Source organism: Xiphias gladius, chromosome 19 (assembly GCF_016859285.1).
Source record: "Xiphias gladius isolate SHS-SW01 ecotype Sanya breed wild chromosome 19, ASM1685928v1, whole genome shotgun sequence".
NCBI classification, from domain to species: Eukaryota; Metazoa; Chordata; class Actinopteri; order Istiophoriformes; family Xiphiidae; genus Xiphias; species Xiphias gladius.
The window spans coordinates 26255185-26274297 of record NC_053418.1 but is presented as its reverse complement, the minus strand read 5'-3'; the positions used below and the strand labels follow the sequence as shown (position 1 = coordinate 26274297).

At 39.4% G+C, this 19113-nt stretch overlaps 1 protein-coding gene across 1 annotated transcript in view; it reads left to right on the top strand.

Moving 5' to 3' along the window:
• Positions 1 to 8778, top strand: part of loxl2b (lysyl oxidase-like 2b) — a 43458-nt gene extending 34680 nt beyond the window's left edge. Inside the window, exons 9-14 of the mRNA XM_040155828.1 lie at positions 859 to 1024; positions 2121 to 2361; positions 3471 to 3586; positions 4268 to 4404; positions 4532 to 4643; positions 6004 to 8778. Coding sequence (XP_040011762.1) covers positions 859 to 1024; positions 2121 to 2361; positions 3471 to 3586; positions 4268 to 4404; positions 4532 to 4643; positions 6004 to 6074 — 843 coding nt within the window. The 3' untranslated portion in view covers positions 6075 to 8778. The remainder of the gene's footprint in view (positions 1 to 858; positions 1025 to 2120; positions 2362 to 3470; positions 3587 to 4267; positions 4405 to 4531; positions 4644 to 6003) is intronic.
• The last annotated feature ends 10335 nt before the right edge of the window (positions 8779 to 19113 follow it).

Below are 19113 nucleotides of genomic sequence, written 5' to 3'. Positions count from 1 at the left end.
CATTAGGGATCTCTCAATCAAAACAATAACAAAAGACGGAGTTTTCCATTGTTTGGCAGACATAGAACATCTCGGAGGGGCTGCGAGCCAAGCTGCCACTACTGTTTCCTCCGCTTGTTTCTCTCATAACTTAAGATCCGACGTCTGTTGACTAAAATCCTTCATCCAGTTAAAATATATAGTTAAAAACAACCAAGATCTGCAACCACAATGCTGACACACATACATATATATATATATATCTATCTATATATATATAGATAGATAGATAGATAGATATACTTTGATTAAAATTATGTATTTATCCAGGTTTGAAATCTGCTGGAAATATTTGGGATAATGTAAATAAGCAACTCAAAAAAATATATGACATAGGTCTGTGGAATGTGGAAAAGTTGCATAGTACACCTTTAAATGCATGATCTTTAGTAATAATGGAGTATTTTATATAGTGTTTTTGCCACTTAAGTACAAGAGCGGAAATACTTCTTACACTGCCAGAGAAATGAAAAGTAATAATAAAGACAATAAAGTAATGAGAAGAAGAAATAACCATGGTGCTTAAATAAGGTTTTACAGCAGTTTACTGAAGCACCTTTATCATATCTGAAGTGAACCACAGTGAGTTGATTATGCTTCTTTCCATTTTTTATAAAAAGCCAATATCAGTTGTGATATTAAACATACTTGTGCATACTGTAGTGAGGAATCTTATCAGTCAATGAAAAAGTTGAATGTGAAACAATTCTACGATGTTTACAGAATGTAATCCATCAAAGGGCATTATATGAGAGGTGGATAATATGTAGATGCTACACCAATGTCAGCTATGAACCGAGGGCCATGTTTTTTCAACAGGAGTCATGGTATTGGCCAGGGGAGGTGAGTGCAGACGCTGTGGTGATGAGTGGTGTTCGCTGCTCTGGTACTGAGATGTCTCTGTCCTACTGCCTGCACCACGGAGACCACCTCAGCTGCCCGAAAGGAGGGGGACGCAATGCCGCAGGAGTCTCCTGCTCTGAGAGTAAGACACTCAGATTCACTCAAATTCATATGTTGTGTTGTGTGCATAGGTGTATAGGTGAATGCTTTCACATGTATTTTTTATAAACACAATTGTCTGTCGCTGACTGACTGAGTGATGAAGTTTTGCCATTGTTCAGCCAAACACTGTGTGACTGAGTGATGAAGTTAAACCTGCGAGGTGTTGGAGTTTCCCCATTGGCCGTTGCTTTTTCAATTCATTTTATATTACATCATCAGGGGGCCGTTTACACACAGCGTTGCCAGCTAAGCGCCTTTGTTGCTACATTTACCGACATTTCAGACCCCTTTAGCAACTTTTTTTTCAAAAAAACACCTAGAGACAAATCTAGTGATTTTTTTTTTTTTTTAACAAACCTAGCTACTTTCCATAAAAAATAGTCACCGGTATTGCCCCACGAGCGCAATGTCAGGCTTTCCTTCTGCAGGCACACCTCTCTATGTTTCTCATTCAATTGACCACAAAGCAGCTGACACAGATGTAAGTGAGCGTCTAACTTTCTATCTGAGTGGTGATTTTACAGGTAAATACAGATGATCAAATCATGACACATCCATTGTCTTTAACTTATGTGTCTGGTGATTTTGTCAGATGGCGTCACAGTTACAAAATCAGGATTTTAGCAGTGCAGAGCAGCAGCTGGGAAATGGCTTGGAAGTGACTGCTGGTTAACCTGTCATCTTAATGAGCAACGTTTCAGTCACTATTTCATACTTGTTCCATTGTCTGGTTGTATGGTCATGAATGATTGAATAAAGAAAATAAGTAATTGACATTTCCGCTTTTAAATATAAAGAGACTGGGGCCTTTGCCACTCAATTTGGCAACAAGCTAACATTCACACTGAAAAGCTTTCTCTCTTGCTCTGCCCATCGAGTTTTAATTCAACAAGTGAAATTATTTCTGCCACTGGAGAATCTCTGTTGAGGAAAAATGTTTGCATAATTAGGGTTCAATATCCCCCCTGAATCACAAGAGTTTCAGAGCAGTTGGAAGCCATTTCTCTGTGTTTGTAAATAAGTTTTGTCTCCTTCTGCTTCTCTGTGGTTTTTTTCTTTGATCTTCCTGTCCACAGCGGCTCCTGACTTGGTGTTGAACCCTCAGGTGGTGGAGCAGACCACCTACATGGAGGACAGGCCCATGTTCATGCTGCAGTGTGCTTCGGAGGAGAACTGTCTGGCCTCCACCTCCAGCCAGGCTCCGGCTAACTCCTACCGCCGCCTGCTGCGCTTTTCTTCCCAGATCCACAATAACGGCCAGTCTGACTTCAGGCCTAAAGCTAGCAGACACTCCTGGGTGTGGCACGAATGTCATAGGTCAGTGTCACAGAGTACAAGGACTCTTTTATACAACATTTCATTATATGACAATTCCACGGTAGCAATCTTTTTCATTTTACCGTGCCATCTGTTTGATCATACAAGGTGCTGAAATTGTCATTTTTGTCATTGAATTGTGAATATTGTCATTTTGTTCAACCTCCAGTGAAATGCTTTTCACTTTGCTTGAAAGGAAAAGTTCCACATTTTGGGAAATATGGTTATGCTTTCTTCCCCAAGAGTAAGATGAGAAGACTGATACCACTCTCACCTGTGTATTAAGTAAAGAGTTAGAGCCAAGAGGCGATTAATGGCAACTAAAGATGGTGGCACTAAACACTGAAATACTTTGAGTGAAAGGAATAGTTAAAGATATTTAAACGTAACATATATTTAATATTTGCATCATTCTCCAATCAAACGTACACTTTTGCATCTTAAAGTCTTACAGAACAATGAGCATGCTGAAATGCATGAGAATTTTAGCATGCAGGAGTTGATGTTTATTTGTGGAAGCACTTGTAAACAGTTATATTCCAGAGACATAAATCACAGCTTAATTAAAAATCACAAGGATAAAGTCCTTCTTAAGAATTTGTTTATGAATAAGACTTTTTTTTTTTTTAGATTACTGAGTTTGAACTTCATTGAGACGTTTTTATTTGATAATGTTGCCACATAAATGAAGAAGACATTTGAATGAACAACAGAAACAATATTCAAAATTACAATTTATTCAACAAAAGAGAGATGACTCAGCCCAAATTATGGCCTGTTTTTGGAGCAGTTTTCCCTTTCATACATTCCGCTGTCCTTTAATTGACCACATGGTGTAAGCTTCACACAGCCACCAGCTTTCCACATGTCACCTTTGACTGGCATAACTTGGGAGAGCAAACTTAAACCATACGTACATACAAACCATTTAAAGAAATGTTGTGCATTACAGGTGTCAATTTGCAATGATCTTTTTTGAATTTAAAGACCTTTGTTGCACTTTCTCCTGCAGAGACTGGAAAACAACAAGTGTCATTCTTGATGTGGTCTTGTGTGGTATTTTCAGCCTGTGTAGGTTTGTTAAACCACATTTCTTTCCGTGTATGTAGGCATTATCACAGCATGGAGGTGTTTACGCTCTACGACCTGTTTAGCCTTAATGGAACCAAAGTGGCAGAAGGACACAAAGCAAGTTTCTGCTTGGAGGACTCAGAGTGTGATGAAGGTGAGAGCCACAAAAGAATCCCTACTTCAATTTTCACAAAGTTGTGAAACAAACTTTTGCTTCTCAAAAATGTGGCAGAACTATCCTTTTTAACACATAGTCAATAACGGGCTTTTAAAGCTCCACCAGTCTATTTTTATTTCAACAATGGATCAAATAACTATATGTCATGTGAAAGAGTAACGTGTAATGACAAACCCACGGGTAATTCTCACCCAAGTCTGCAGTTCCCCTCAGATCTAAGGAGCTTTCTAGCATCTTTCGGGTCATTGTTTAGGTTTTCTGGCCAACAACTTTATTGTTTGATTCACTCTCACTGCTCTTATCAATGTACAAATTCTGATTGGTCCAAAGGACAGACACAGTTAGCAACTAGCAACTGAACACAGTTAGCTAAAGAGCTAGACATTTTTTTGTAAGATCATGGACCAAAACAGAGCTAAAAGGAGAGTGAATTTTGGATTTACATTCCTCAAGTGGCCAAAAACGCTTGCATTGTGTCTGCAGCGTGTGTAAATGGGCAACTTTACTGATGATAATATATACATGATAATATGTCAGTTTTTTGTTTACAGCTTGTTTTGCTGCCTGCAAGTGGCCAAAAAAAACTACAATGCAACTTTAAAATTGAAAATGGCTTCATTACCATCTAAATTTTCATTTTGTAATGTCTTATTGCAGGTATTGAAAAGAGATATGAATGTGCTAACTTTGGAGACCAGGGTATCACTGTGGGCTGCTGGGACACCTACAGGCATGATATTGACTGCCAGTGGATCGACATAACTGACATCAAACCTGGAGATTACATTTTCCAGGTAATGTTTCCCGTGTTCAGTTGTTCTTTTCCTCTGACTAAAGAGTGAATTTATCTACACACTGCAGCCATTTGTACTGGCCTTTCACCTTCATCTCTGACTCAATCACATGTTCTCCCTCTTACAGATAATAACTAATCCAAACTATGAGGTGCCTGAGTCAGACTACACCAATAACATCCTGAAATGCAGATGTCGATATGATGGCCATCGTGTGTGGATGTACAGCTGCCATAATGGTAAGACCTCGCAATAATTCAGAGGAATATCTCCTGTCCTTGTAATGCTTGAAGCTTATTCTACTGTTATGCTTCGGGTCACTTCAAAATGTAAACGTAACATACATGTCATTCTTATGCACATGTATTATACACACCAATGTGTTGCATCAGTAGTCTGTCTTAAAATATAACTTTAAAAGAATTAAGGTATAACCTTGTTGTTGAAGAAAAATGACACATTATTAAAACTTGGGTGTTAGTTTTGGCCATGATTCCTATCAGTAGAAATAACATGGTACTTTCCAATTTAATAGCTAAGATCTGAGAACTTGCTGACATTACTAAAAAGAAGCCAGACATGGCAAGAAACACAAGTGGTCAGGTTTTAACAAAAACCTGCGGTTTAGTGAAACTTTATGTGGAGGAGAAAATGAAGACAAAAGGTAAAACTATTATTTTATTACAAAAGGTAATCAACACCTGCAAGACTATAAACATTCATCGCAGTTTACAGACTGACATACTGCTTCAACTTTGACCCTACCATACATACCATTGTTGTGTGCACACAGTTTTCCTGTGCAATAAGGGATTATAACCAAATTATGGGGTAAATTTACTTGGTTTTACCTCCAAATTAAGTAGTTTAGATAATCTGGCTAAACACTTGTCAACCTCTGATGATCTGAGGTTAATCATTTCTGCCGTTTTTCATTTTACCAAACCACTCTGCAGTCTGGACTGTTCTGCTGCTTTTCTAGTTTGTTAAATACTTTAGCTTGATTGACAATTTATTATAGATTTTATTGATTTATTATTTACTTATTTATTTATTAGTAGTAATAGTTTGACAAAATAATTTCAATTTGAAATCCACTTACTCTCTTTTTTGGGGGCTTTCAACTGCACCTCTTGGTCTTCTTTAGGAAATATAATTATATAAGTGTGGGACTTCGATCATGGTCAAATGGTGTCATATGGGGTTTGAGATAATAATTCCTGCCTCTGCTCAACTCCATTCACAAATAAAGACCTTAAAACATGGTTTAAAGCTCTGGAAAAAGCTAATCATTATTGTGTCAAATTACTGATCCCAAGGTCAAAGTGAACTTTCCTACTCTAGCATTATATATATTACAGATATATATATAGATAGATAGAACAGACAAGAGAGACAACCAAAAGTTGACATACTTTCCTTATTCATTATCATCTTGTGTATTTATTATGCTATCTGAAGGCATGTCTGAGCACTTACCCAGGCAGAAATCCCCTACATGTATCATACTTGACAATGGAAGTGGTTGAAACTTGAACCAGATGTGGAACATGGACAATAGGTTTAGGTGGTAACTGTCTGTCTCTGCTGCTCTGCTAGGTGGCTCCTTAAGCACAGAAACAGAGCAGACATTCCCAGGCCTCCTCAACAACCAGGTGACCCACAGGTAAAGACAAAGCAGAGTAGAGGAGTCGACTGGCCGTCCCCTCCAGCAGGGAGACCGTCTGAAGCTCACCAACCAATACACAGCTCCATCTGTGGTGGAATCCTCCTGCTAGCCCTGCCCTGGTCAAACCATCTTTTTATGTTCCCTTCATCCATGTGGCAGCAACTTTCTTTAAACCTCCACCCCCCTTTTTCTCCCAGTAGAAAGAATATTTGATTTCCCCTCCTGTCCAAACAGAGGCTGTGCAGCCTTATCAACACCTCCAACCTCCTTAGTTAAGATGTCAAGATCAAGAGAACAGCAAAACTCTCTGTGTGCCCTCTTTTTTGAATGAGTGTTGAAATAAATCTGCTGGGAAGTGGCAGGTATTTTACCCAAGGTGCAGCATTGGGGAGTGTCATCAAGAATGTGTTTTCTTTGAAGTGCAGCACTTTTACAATGCCCTGCTGCAGTATTTTTTCTTCAGAGCTCACCCTGGAGAGTTTGGATGTCTGTGCCAGGTCGCATGAGGATTGAGAGGAACCATCGATAACAACAGCAGTGGTCTGTGTTTGGAAATAAATGCAGTATTCTTCCACTTTTCAACAGTCTGATCAAGTGCCTTTTACACACTGAAGTCCGCATACACTAAGGTTATGTTACACAGGCAAAATGAACATTTCTTTTTACAGTTAGTTAAACTGAAGGCACAATTTTACATCTTCACTGAGGGGTTTATGCAAATTAAGCTGCGGCACAAGCAAGTCCTCATAAAGCAAACAGCCTGTTCATCACCAATTACAAGTGCTACTTGCCTGGTCCAGCTCTAAGACTAATCTACCAAGGCTGAACTGTTACAAACTAAAGTGCCTTAAAGTGTCCCAAAGCTTTTTTTTAAAATAACTGGGGCATCTATTCTCTGATTTTTTCTGCAAACTACATTAACAAGACTAGAGTTTTTGCATAAAGTCTGAAGATCGCATTTCAAAGAGCAGATGCATTTGGGGGAGGTGGTTTTGCCAAGTGAGTTGGGAGAAGTCTCAATTCATCCAAGAATAAAATTATGTAAGCAAAAAGGTTTAATTTTTTACAAGCACTATCTGCTAGCCTTTCAGTTATTGTAAACAGTCAGTGAAAACCAAAAATATTCTGATTCTGATTTGGGTAATTTTGTGTACTCCTCCCATCGGTCACTTGGGGGAAGATTAGCTTCCAGACATTGTCTTGTTATTCTGATATGTTCATAACTCTGTCCTCTTTACAATACTGTATGTAGTAATATTTTGTTTTTAAAGCTAATATGGGACCTCGTTTCTTTTCTCCTTGTTCAGTGCCGTTATTATATGTCCATATCATTACACCTACTATCTTAAGAGCAAGAGCAACTTAACATCCCATAAAAATCTTGTTTTTGCTTACCTCCAGCGGTTTAACATCTTGCTGCAGTGATGTAGAAGTGTACTCCAGGGTGTGTCAGTACACCATGGAATCACTGTCGGGTGTGGTTACTGGTGCAACAGAGCCAGGGATGTATTATAGGAACTAGATACTGGGCTCAAAGATGGCACCCATTCACTTGAATGAAAACTGCTCACCTGGTGCATGAACCAGAAAAGTTTTCTATCTTCCAGGTTTGGTTCTGTGTTGTGCGGCCCACTGCACATGCACATAAGTGTTTTCCCTGCTGGTCCCGCCTGCGTGTTCCTGCCCAGCCCAAAGACTTTACACTGTGGTGACATAACACAAATAAAACTCACTTTTCTAGGCTCTGGCAAAGTTGTACAAATATAGAACCTCCATGGATTAAGAAATCATAGTAGAAAGAGTAGAAACCAACCTTCTTTGCAGTTTGAGGTATCTTGTCAGTAGTTTCATAGACGTCTCTTTTATAATGGTGCTCTATGGGGGAAAATGGTTTTTGGGCCGCGGGGGATTTTTTTGTCAGCAAAGGCCATAAAAAAATTGTCAGCAAAACTGAGTGGAGACACCATATCAGAGTCATTATAAGAGAGAGACAAACATCTTTTGAATAGAAAAGTCCATAATGCCAAAGATGGCGGTTGTATGACACTTATCACACACCTTCCTCCCAAAAGCCAATCATCTGTTTTATAACAGCTGAACGGGAAACATATCAAGCCAATCATGTTGTTCCACTTATGCAAGCAAAACCTGCAAATGTGTAGTACAAGCTGTGGGGAAAAAAGCGGTTTAAACCTTATTTTGGGTCAAACTCACCAATTTTTTAACAGATTTGAGTGGTGATTCTATACATGCAGTTTTTATGTTCAGGTGACCACTGAAAGTGCAGTTATGGTTCCTTCCCCCTTTCATTTAGATAAGGGCCTGGTCTTGTTATTACCTGAAATAACTACCTGAGGCATTGCCAAGATGGCTGCCATGTGGCAAAAATTACCTATAAGGACTTTGCCGTATCCATTTTGTTAAAACATCCAAGGACTGAAGACACTTCTGACCTCACCCAACCAGACATTAAACAGACTTGAAACTTCCAACCACAGAGGATACTGAAACACTGCGTTTCGACCTGGTATTAAGTTTTGTTTCTTTGAAACAATCTCCCCTGCCTTTGAAAAAAATCTTTCACATGGCCCAGATGAGGCCGGGGTACACAAAAACCCCATTGCCAGCTTGCTAAAGACTGGGAAAAATTACTCTCTTAAATGACTTATTTCAAGGATTCCTCAAGCTGTCCCATATCGGGTTTTAGAAGCTGTCCCATATCGGGTTGAAGCTGCACCTCAACAGTTGCATCTGTTGTGACATTTCAAATATGTTGAGACTATTTCACACTGATGTCCAGATGACTCCATAGACTGTTACCTGATAAGCAAACAATGTTGGTAGTGAATGCAGTAATTAAAGAAAGAAAACTCCAAATAATAATAATTTAAAAAAAAACACTTACCTGGGGTTGCACTTTCTGCAGCTCGTGACGTAGATGGTTGTGGAGATTGTGCTTTGAAGGACTGATCTGTCTATATCACAGCAGCACACTCATAGGTTAGCCCTCTTATGGCTTCACTTGCTTTTGTTGGACTGAGAAATCTCAGAATCTTAAATCTTGGATCTAGTAGAATGGCAAGGTACATGCTCATGGATTGCAATGTGTGAAGCTTCTCTGTCAGCTGCCTTAGAAGTTGTTCCCCCATTTCCCTTACCACTATATTTGGACCGGGCAATAGTTCTTGTAAACTGTGTACTAACATTTTTAAGGGGGCTAAAACTTTTGATCCAGAGACATTCTTTTCTTATGAGAGCTCCACAGTGGCTTCATTAAATGGAGCTAAAAGATGCAGGCAACCTGAAATAACTGTGTCCTCAGAAGTCAGCAGCGTGATGTCTGTGTTTAGATAAGCCAAAGCAGGCCCCACTGGCTCTGCATTATGGTAGGTGTTGTTCAACCAAGTTTCCACTTCTTGAATAAGTTTTCAGTGTGACCCTCCCCATTTGCTGCTGAACCTGTGCCAGCTTTTCCTTTAAACAAATGCAGGAAAACAATTAAACTGTCACAGTAACACAAACAGCTAAAATATTAATACATAACATAACATACTTTTGCAGTAGTGCTGCTTCTAAAATATCCAACCAGCTTCCTGACTTTGGCTCGGATATCAGAAAGTGCCACTGTCTGGGCAAGTGCCTTCTTCACCATCAGGTTGAGAATGAATGACACAAATGGTGTGTTGCAACCTCAGGACTTTGGCACAGGCGATCATATTAGTTGCACCATCTGTTACAAGGCATGTTACCTTGTTTGAAATACCCCATGGCTCCATGAGAGAGGCTTTCACACATGCAAGGTGATCTGCAGTATGTGACGGGGGGAATGACAGTAAACCTAGGACAATGGAGTTCAAGAGGCCTTCTTCCATGAAGTAGCAGGTAACGGCTAGGTACGCATCCATGTTCATAGATGTCCACATATCTGATATGAGGCTCACAGCAGTTGCCTTCTGCACCTTGGTTTTGGATTTTTCCTTAGATGTTTTGTAATTTTCATCTACCATGGCCCTCACATCCTGAAAAAAACAATGCTTTATTGTCAAGACTTCATCAATTTATAGTACTCAGGCACACATAGGTCACACACCTGCCTTGTGGGGAGAATAAAGTGGGATCAAATCTTTCATTAAGTTCCTTAATCCCTTATCCTCGACCCCAGCGAATAGCTGACTGTCCATCACAATCATGTCAATCAAGGCCCCATCCAGCTCCTGTTTTCTGCTGACCGAGGAAAAAAGAAAAACAAGTAACTGACTGTTCCATGTCTGTTATTTGATTTATAAACCTAACTGGGTAGTGTAATACATTATGTACTTTTGTAGAATTACTTTTTCAATGACCCACCATGAGCTGTACCACCTCCAGCCTCCTCCTTATTCTATATACAAGGCACGATAATGCCTTAGCGTGGATGACGTTATTATTGTACCCCAGTTCTTTGGAGGACATTAAACACTTTACCTTAGAAAGAAAATACCAGATAAATGCAATGTGATGTCCTTGAAAAAATTATATTTTAATAAACTTAAAGCAGCTATAATAATGTTATATACTATGCACATACCTTACTGGGAGAGATAAGCTCAAAGTGTTGCCACACTAGAAAGGTCTGTCTTTTCTTTGTTGGATCCATTACAAATATAACCAAGCCACTTGCATGCAATTTATTGATGAATGTTATAGACCAAAAACTATGAAAATGTGTAATTTCTCTTGGATGGCTTATATACACAGTCAAATTATGCTCCATAATTCGAACCACTACCAAAGGCAGTCACATGGTACACGCGTCATGAGTTGCGTCATACTAAAATGATACACGCGTTGATACGCGCTCCACTGGAAAAGCTTTGATATACTCAACACACACCTCGAAGCCTCAACCTCTCATGTAACATCACTAGTTATGAGACAGGAGATGATGGTAAGTTATACCATTAACTGACGGTTAGCAAAGTTGGCATTTTCCCTGTTCTTTATTGAAAAAAAATGGTGTCAAATGCCAGGGAGGAGTAAACTGATCAACTAGTGGTTGCCCAAAGAGCTGGTGTGTTAGAGGTTAGCTGACCAGACAGCTGCAGCGGTTCACCAGCTAGCCCTGCGAGAAATAGTGTCAACAAGTTTACAAAACCAAATATTTGGTGAAAATGCAACATAAACGAACACACTTTCTGAACAACAATCCGCATTAGCCTTCTGGCTAATGTTGTCTTTATATCTACTGTGCTAACATTGACCTTAGCTTAGCTGCATGGGCTATCAACCGCCAGGGCAGTTTGCGGGGCAGATAGCAAATTAGCAAATTTCAGCTGCAGGACACTGTACAGCTTCAAAACTTACCAACACCACCGATAACAAAATAATTATCTGTCCTTAGCTTAAGTCTTCCGCAGCCAGTAGCACTCTGTTGGCTCTAGGATTGTTCTGCAGTAACATGCTTTCAAAGAAGGGAAGGGTTTCCGCCATTTCCTCTCACTGCTTTATATGTTGTCTTTACAAGAAAACAGACGAGCTGATTTCCATCCTGTCGTGGCACAGATACCACCTTGTCATACCAGAGAGAGTACATGCAATAGCATTTCTCCAGGTTTAAACAGTCAAAGTTGCAGATATATTTTTTCTATTCCCACAGTTTCAAAAAAGCAATACATTATAAATTACTGTCATTGAAGTTAGATTTTTACAGATTCATTATTTTAAAAAATTACAATTGTACAATACTTTGTGTGAATCTTATTTTGTTGTACTTTTTATATCGGTGCTATCAAACTGGTCCTCTGTTTTCTGAGGGTACAGTACATGTTGAACAGCTACCTTATGTATACTAACAGTATACTTGAACTCAGCGTAAGAAACAATGTACTTTGTGTGTTCAACTATAATAAAGGTCAGAGTTACAGAGCAACCAATCTTTGGTGTTCAGTGGTCTTCATTTTTCTTAATGATCACATTAAAGGGTTTTTTTTGTGCATGTGTTTATTTTTTACACAGCTTTTCTTACAAGAACTGTAACTGATAGCTAATATTTTATTTTAGGTAGATAACTATATCTTTAACATGGGACCAAATTTCTGTTACTGTGATTGGTTTCAGTGAGGAGAAGATGAGCTGATAGTAAGATAAGTGTATTATTTTTGTTTTAATAGAAGTTTAGAGTGAAAAACGAAAGGAGCACCATACAAGCGTTTGGGCATCCCAGGAGGTTTGAGCTCTCAGATTACTTTTACCAAGGTTGCAGACCTTAATGAGCTTGTTAAGGCTGTGGATTGTTCACAGTCATCATTAGCGAAGGCCAGGTGATGCAAATTTCAAAGCTTTATAAATACTCTGATTCCCCAAACCTTGTCCCAACAATCAGCAGCCAAGGGCTCCTCTAAGTAGCTGCCTAGCACTCTGAAAATTAAAGTAATTGATCCCCAACAAAGCAGGACAAGGCGATAAAATGATGGTAAAGCGTTTTCAGGTAGCCATTTCCTCAGTGCGTAATGTAAATAAGAAACGGCAGTTAACAGGAATGGTGGAGGTCAGGTTGAGTTCTGGAAGACCAAGAAAACTTTCAGAGAGAACTGCTCATAGGATTGCTAGAAAGGCAAATCAAAACCCGTTTGACTGCAAAAGACCTTCAGGAAGAATCAGCAGACTCTGGAGTGGTGGTGCACTGTTCTATTGTGCAGTGACTCCTGCACAAATATGACCTTCATGGAAGAGTCATTAGAAGAAAACCTTTCCTGCGTCCTCGTCACAAAATTCAGTGTCAGAAGTTTGCAAAGGAGCATCTAAACAAGTCTGATGCATTTTGGAAACAAGTCCTGTTGACTGATGAAATTAAACTTTTTGGCCACAATGAGCAAAGACATGTTTGGAGAAAAAAGGGTGCAGAATTTCATGAGAAGAACACCTCTCCAGTTGTTCAGCACGGGGGTGGACCATGTGTTACTAAGTACTGAACATGCAGCGTGACCAAACTTTCGTTTCAGGCCCTTTTCCTTTTGTTATTTTGAAACTATAACAGATGGAAATAAAGCAATCTTGCTTAAAATATTTAAGAAATGTTTCATCTTTAACTTCGTGCCCTTTGGAAATCACGTCATCTTTACCCGTTTAGCTATTCTCATATGTATATATATATATATATATATATATAATCTGTGTGTGTGTGTGTGTGTGTGTGTGTGAGAGAGAGAGATACAGAACAGTGAAGTCATTTTAGCACACTGGCATCAGCTGGTGTCTTTGAAACACATACTGTGTGCTGAAACATTCTCTTTCACATAGCAGTAGATTTTCCTAGAGCCTTTTTCCCACACGTTTACCTGAGATAGGAGCAAAAATCAGTCATCTCTGGCAGCATTTACACAGCAATGGATTTTTAACCCCTTCTGTCATATTTTCCCAAGATTTGAGATTCTATGCACATCAAATCTGTGAAGCCGTAAGTTTTACAAATTCCCTATAATACAAAGGAATGGTGGAGAAGAAAAATTCTCCCCCAAATGTGCTTTTTAGATTTTATGACCAAACATTGAAGCATAGAATAGTTAAGGCAGCTGCATAGGAACAAATGCTACAGGGTATCTGCAGGTCTTGAAAAGTATTAAAAAGCACTGAACTAAGTTTCATGAAAAAAGGCATCAAAAGGTATTAAAAAGTTTCAAATTTAATTAACAAAAGTCTTAAATGTTGCTTTAGGCAGTAATGTTAGTTGTAAAATGTTTTTAGATCCAATTGCAGGCTGTCAGGAGACATTATACACCTATACACCATATAAATTGCAGGTGAGACTATTACAACAGTGGACCGTGTGTGCAGAAACCCTGCATGTAACACAGTAAATACGGCATGGAACTACTGAACTATTTAAAACATTTACATTCCTCACGTAACCTTTTTAATGTGGTGTGAATGTCTGATAAAATGCAGTTTTGTCAGGTTCAGGGCAGCCTGTGGACTCTGGGAACACTGAAGATTATCCGGAGATAATCTCAAATCATAGCTCTTGGAAAGAGAAAATCATGCAACTGAGGTAGATAAGAGGTGTTTCCAAAAGGCCTGTAGATGTGATGATGCCCCTCTCGGCAAAACAAGCTCAAGACCGACACAACAAATCCAATTAGCAGCGGTTGAAGAAGCACACATATGTAAAAGTAGCATTCTAAAAAAGTTCAAATAGATCAAAAATAAGGGGTGCTGCCCTGGGGCTGCCCTCGACTCTTGCCCTCAGTTCAAGCAGCCGCCCCACCCCAGATAGTGTTGATGAGACCTGAGTATTATGTAAAATACTCTGCTAATTTGGGCTAGTTTTCCATGTTTGATTCATTCAGCTGTATTATACAGTATATAGGCTACTGGATATTTTTTGAAAAACTATGCATTTAAAAAGTTGTCCAAGAGGTTTCTCTACATGATGGTCCAAAAGCTACTCTGAAGCTATTGTATTTTTTTTTATCATGAATTAATTTACATATACATACCAAAAATGTTTAAAGTTTAGGGATAGAGTCGACTTTTTTTTCCTTTTTTTTTTCTGAATTCTCATTTTAAAAACCTTCTGTCGAAACTGTAAATTGATCTTCAGGTCCCCAAAGTCCCAGTAAGAAAAATTAATGAAATATAAAGGACAACACCTGTGTGTCCTCCAAGGAAACCATGGAGAAGGATTTTCCCAATTCAGAAGGAGACTAAAATGGTACAACACTGACCTCTTGTGGCATGAAACACATTTTACATTTATTTATTATTTTCTCTGTAGAAAAAGCTGTAGTAGAAGTGAGTTACAGTTAACTGTTGTTAACGCTGTTAACCGCTAATTTGTGAACTATTCTTCCGTTCACTAGACACTTTGCTGCTGGAGCCCTTCCCAGTCTGCACTGGGGGATGTGGTCTGGGTTACACCCTAACTAGTCACAGGGCTTACAGACAAATCTACATCCACAGTCTTCTGTAGGTATATAGAGATGTAGCGTCACCTAACCTGCACGTTTCGCCACTGTGGAAGGACAACCCAAAAAAACACAGGGATAACATTCAGCTGTGGGCCAGAGCTGCCTCATCTAAACAATAGGAGTGGTACATCTACATACCGAACAATCTTCTGTTAACCCATCTGCCTCAGAGGATCTCATTTCAAAGAGGGGAGGGATGTTTACAGTAAAGTCCAATTACATTTTTTCTGCCAGGGTACATCCAATAAACCATAAAGCTGATGAATTACAGTTTTCATAAGTACAGTCATTTAGAACTGAGGCAGTAAGCTGCCCCAAATCTTTATGCGGTCTGTAAATTACGGCTGCTTTCTCTGTTGGAGAACTCTAGCTGTGGATGTTGGAGTGAAGCCAGACATTCTCTGTTTGGGCAATCTGTTGTGCTGCAGTTTAAGCTGAGCTGTATCACACCGTGCGATGACCCAACGCTGCTGCCTTTGACCGATTGGAAGCGTGTCAGGTTTAGACAAATGTAGTATCTCCTGCGATATCTGCCGTCCCACACAAAGGGAAAGTCTGATGTTTGACCAGCTGTAGTTCATATCTGGTCTCCCTCATGGCCGTCAAAGATGGATGGAATACATATGATGTGTGTGACAAGCGGCAAGAGATGCACACTTAGGCTGTCAGGGGGCTGCTCAAATTACACTGTTATTACAATCAATCAGTCCGAATTAAATGCACAATGGGCCACAAAACACAGGATGATAACTCCCTGTTACTGCCGCCTGATTTGCTTTTGTTATGGATTGTTGTGGATTTAATTGTCTGTGAGTATTCTAAGAAAACAAGGGAAGAGGCACATTCACATATCACAACGCTACTAAGATAAGATTAGCGTCAGATAATGTACGTCTGCTGGGGTCGTTAACCTTCTCTCTTGTCCATGTGGAGTACAGTAGTGCCATAGTGCCAAATGCAGAAATGATATGAAATCGGTTCAATCCATTAGTCAACAAATAATCAGCAACAATTCTGATTTAAATTGCTCATTTGTTACATGTAAATATTGTCTGCTTTTCTTTTTTCTTATGATCGTGAGTTGAATAGCTTTGGTTTTGGGACTGTCTGTCAGACAAAACAAGTAGTCCAGAGGGAGCTGCGTGAAGTCTGAAACTGCCTCAAGTGATGTCACTTGAGTCAGCATCGGGTGTGGCTGACGAATACAAGTTAGAGAGAAGTGAGCTCACCAGACCTCCGTAGCTGCTCCTCAGCTCTGACTGAGGCTAGAGGCTCAGGGCTACATTAGCTGCGAGCACTGTAACACACCCGAATCTCCGCCCCAAGTGCCAGGTGAGTGGCATTGTGGGTAATGTAGGCCCCTGGTTTTGACAAAGATAAAGAATGCATGGATCAAAAAAGACAATATCTCTGGTTCTGCTGCATCAGTTTTGATTTTTTGAAGAAAAAACTGCGCATAGAGAGTCTGACAATGTTAGACGAGCACAATGCTCATTCTGTGGAGTACTGTTTTAATGGAGATTATAATCAGTGGATAAATCAACAAAAGTCATCATCAGCTATGGCCATAACTATTTGTTATCGCCTCCATAACAGGGCCCATTGTGGATGTGACCCTTATCTTTGTGGACTTTCCCATTAAATCAGTAATTTCTAAGGTATTTAGCCCAGCGATCTGTAGATTTTTTGTAACATTGTGAATTTACCTATATGTATACATATAAAATATACTGTATCTCGACATGCAGTATGTGGGTATGTGTATGCATATATACAGTATGTTTTGTATTATTTTTATTGGTACTGAGAATTATGTTGTTTACCATTTAAACCCTATTTGAGGGGAAAAGCTCTATATCAGAATAAACCTAAAGCTGCTGGCATTTGTTCTCTTTCCTCTACTATATGGTACACAATTTGAAATTTAGGACACAAACTCATTTTACCTGAAATTATGTAGATGTAGAGTGTATACAGAATTTGTCACCTTTTGACTATGGATTAAAACCATAGAGAGGCTTAAAGAGGCTTTTCTATTTTTTAGTCACTGTGCAAGTCTTTTTTCTATGTAATGGAAGAGGCAGAGATTAAAATGTGAGGATATTGCATAATATACTTCCATATCCAAAGAATTACTCTCCAGACCTGGCCTTTGAATTGCCAGAAACAAATGTTTGTCTGACAGACATGTTTTGAGAAATGTCACATCTTGTTCTATGAGGCCACTGAGAGCTGTGATCATGTTTTATACAGTATGTGTTTGGTTGGCAGAAAAAAGAGGGCAGGGGGTCCCACTGTGGCCTTGATGCAATACGTTTTTATGAGTTTTTAAAAGTAAGTTGGTGTGCTTCCACATCCTAAAAGTCCAGTTCCTTTGCGGTTTTCCTTTCATGTCAGAAAAGTAACAAAAGGCTACTCATTTTGGGCTGCGGTTTTCTATGGAGATAGACAGCTGAAATTCACAATTTATTGCAGAGGAAATAATTGTAAAATACAGTCCATCCTTATAATGTGAATTGTTTCCTGAGGGATTTATCAAATTCCCAGATTGTCTTTGTCAATATTCCATGACATTCTCAAAAAATAGTGACGGGTAAATCATGGGAGGGAAATAGGATTGGTTCATTTTTTCCAAATCAAACTATTATTATTAAATTGTTTCCCTGAGATCTAAATGTCATTATTTCTATTCTCCACTTTGGCTGCTTTTGCACAGTAATGGAATATTTGTGTTTTATCCTTTACTGGTAAAAAGCCTCATCTGACACTTCGACTACCCTCTGTCAGGAGATCAAATTTCCGCAGAAAAACCCAGTGTGCTACTCTGTTCCAGGTTCAGGTTGCAGGGGGTTTTATGGGTTTGTGAGTCAAATAAAAAACAAAGGCGAGGTTAGGAGAAACACACACACAAACCAATACATGACCACTAATTTGTATTAAAAACCTCCTGAAATAGAAAGCAGTGATGCTAAGAATCTGGAGGAATGTAGTAACTAGATCACCTTCTTATCACAGGGCTATCAAGACTGTCATGTACTCCTTTGTGGCCACAAAGTTAAATTTGGACAGAAATCTTGTGGAAGGGCTTTACATAGCAAAACTCTAAGATGGTGCCGTTCTCCTAGTGCAAAAGTGAAAGATGAAAAGTGTTTTCCAGTAAGGGCTGGATCAACCTGATAGGCCCCAGGGCAAAAAGGAGCTCTGATCCTAAATGACGCATTGTCAGTTTGTTGGGCAACAGCCACAAACATGTGACAGAGAGCCATGAGTGGTAAATGGACTGCACTCACATAGAGCTTTTCTAGTCTTATCAACCACTCAAAGCGCTTCACACTACTGCCACATTCACTCATTTGAACATCCCATTCACACACGCACACATACTGAGGATAAGGGGCATTTGGGGTTCAGTATCCTGACACTTCGGCACGCAGACAGGAGGAGCTGGGGAGCGATCCAGCGACCTTCCAGTTAGTGGATAACCCGCGCTACCTCCTCAGCCACAGCGTGAGCCTGGGTTCAAATGTAATGCACCAGTAGGGGCAATTATTGGCTTCCATACGCCAAAAGACCTTCGATGACAAGTTCAAGCGAGTCAGCACCATATCTAACACCTACCACCTTATCCCTACTGTTTGTAAGACAAAACTCCACAAGACAAAATAGTAAAACGTGATTTGTAGAGTCTAACTAAAAAAAGTTTTTTTGTTTTTTTTTTTAACATTGGTAAATTGGTTCACCTGTGGAGTGGAATATTAATTTGACATTCTGACATTATGCTGGGCATACAATACCATTAAATCTCAATAAAGAAACAGAACTACTGTTCTCTGTCACATATTACCACACAAATATGCAATTATTCAAATTACTGCAAAAGACACCAGGGGTCTCAGGGCCTATAAAGGTTTGGGGCCCCGGGGCAGTTTTGCCCGGTTGGTAATCCAGCCTTGCGTGCAATCAGTATCCAATAACACTAGTGTACTGTATAGATGTGATCTTGATATAATAAAGGAGCAGTTTCAGGCAAAGCAACTCATTAGTGAAGGAGGGTGAGATAAGACTGAAAGTAGCTTCCAACACATTTTTGTATTT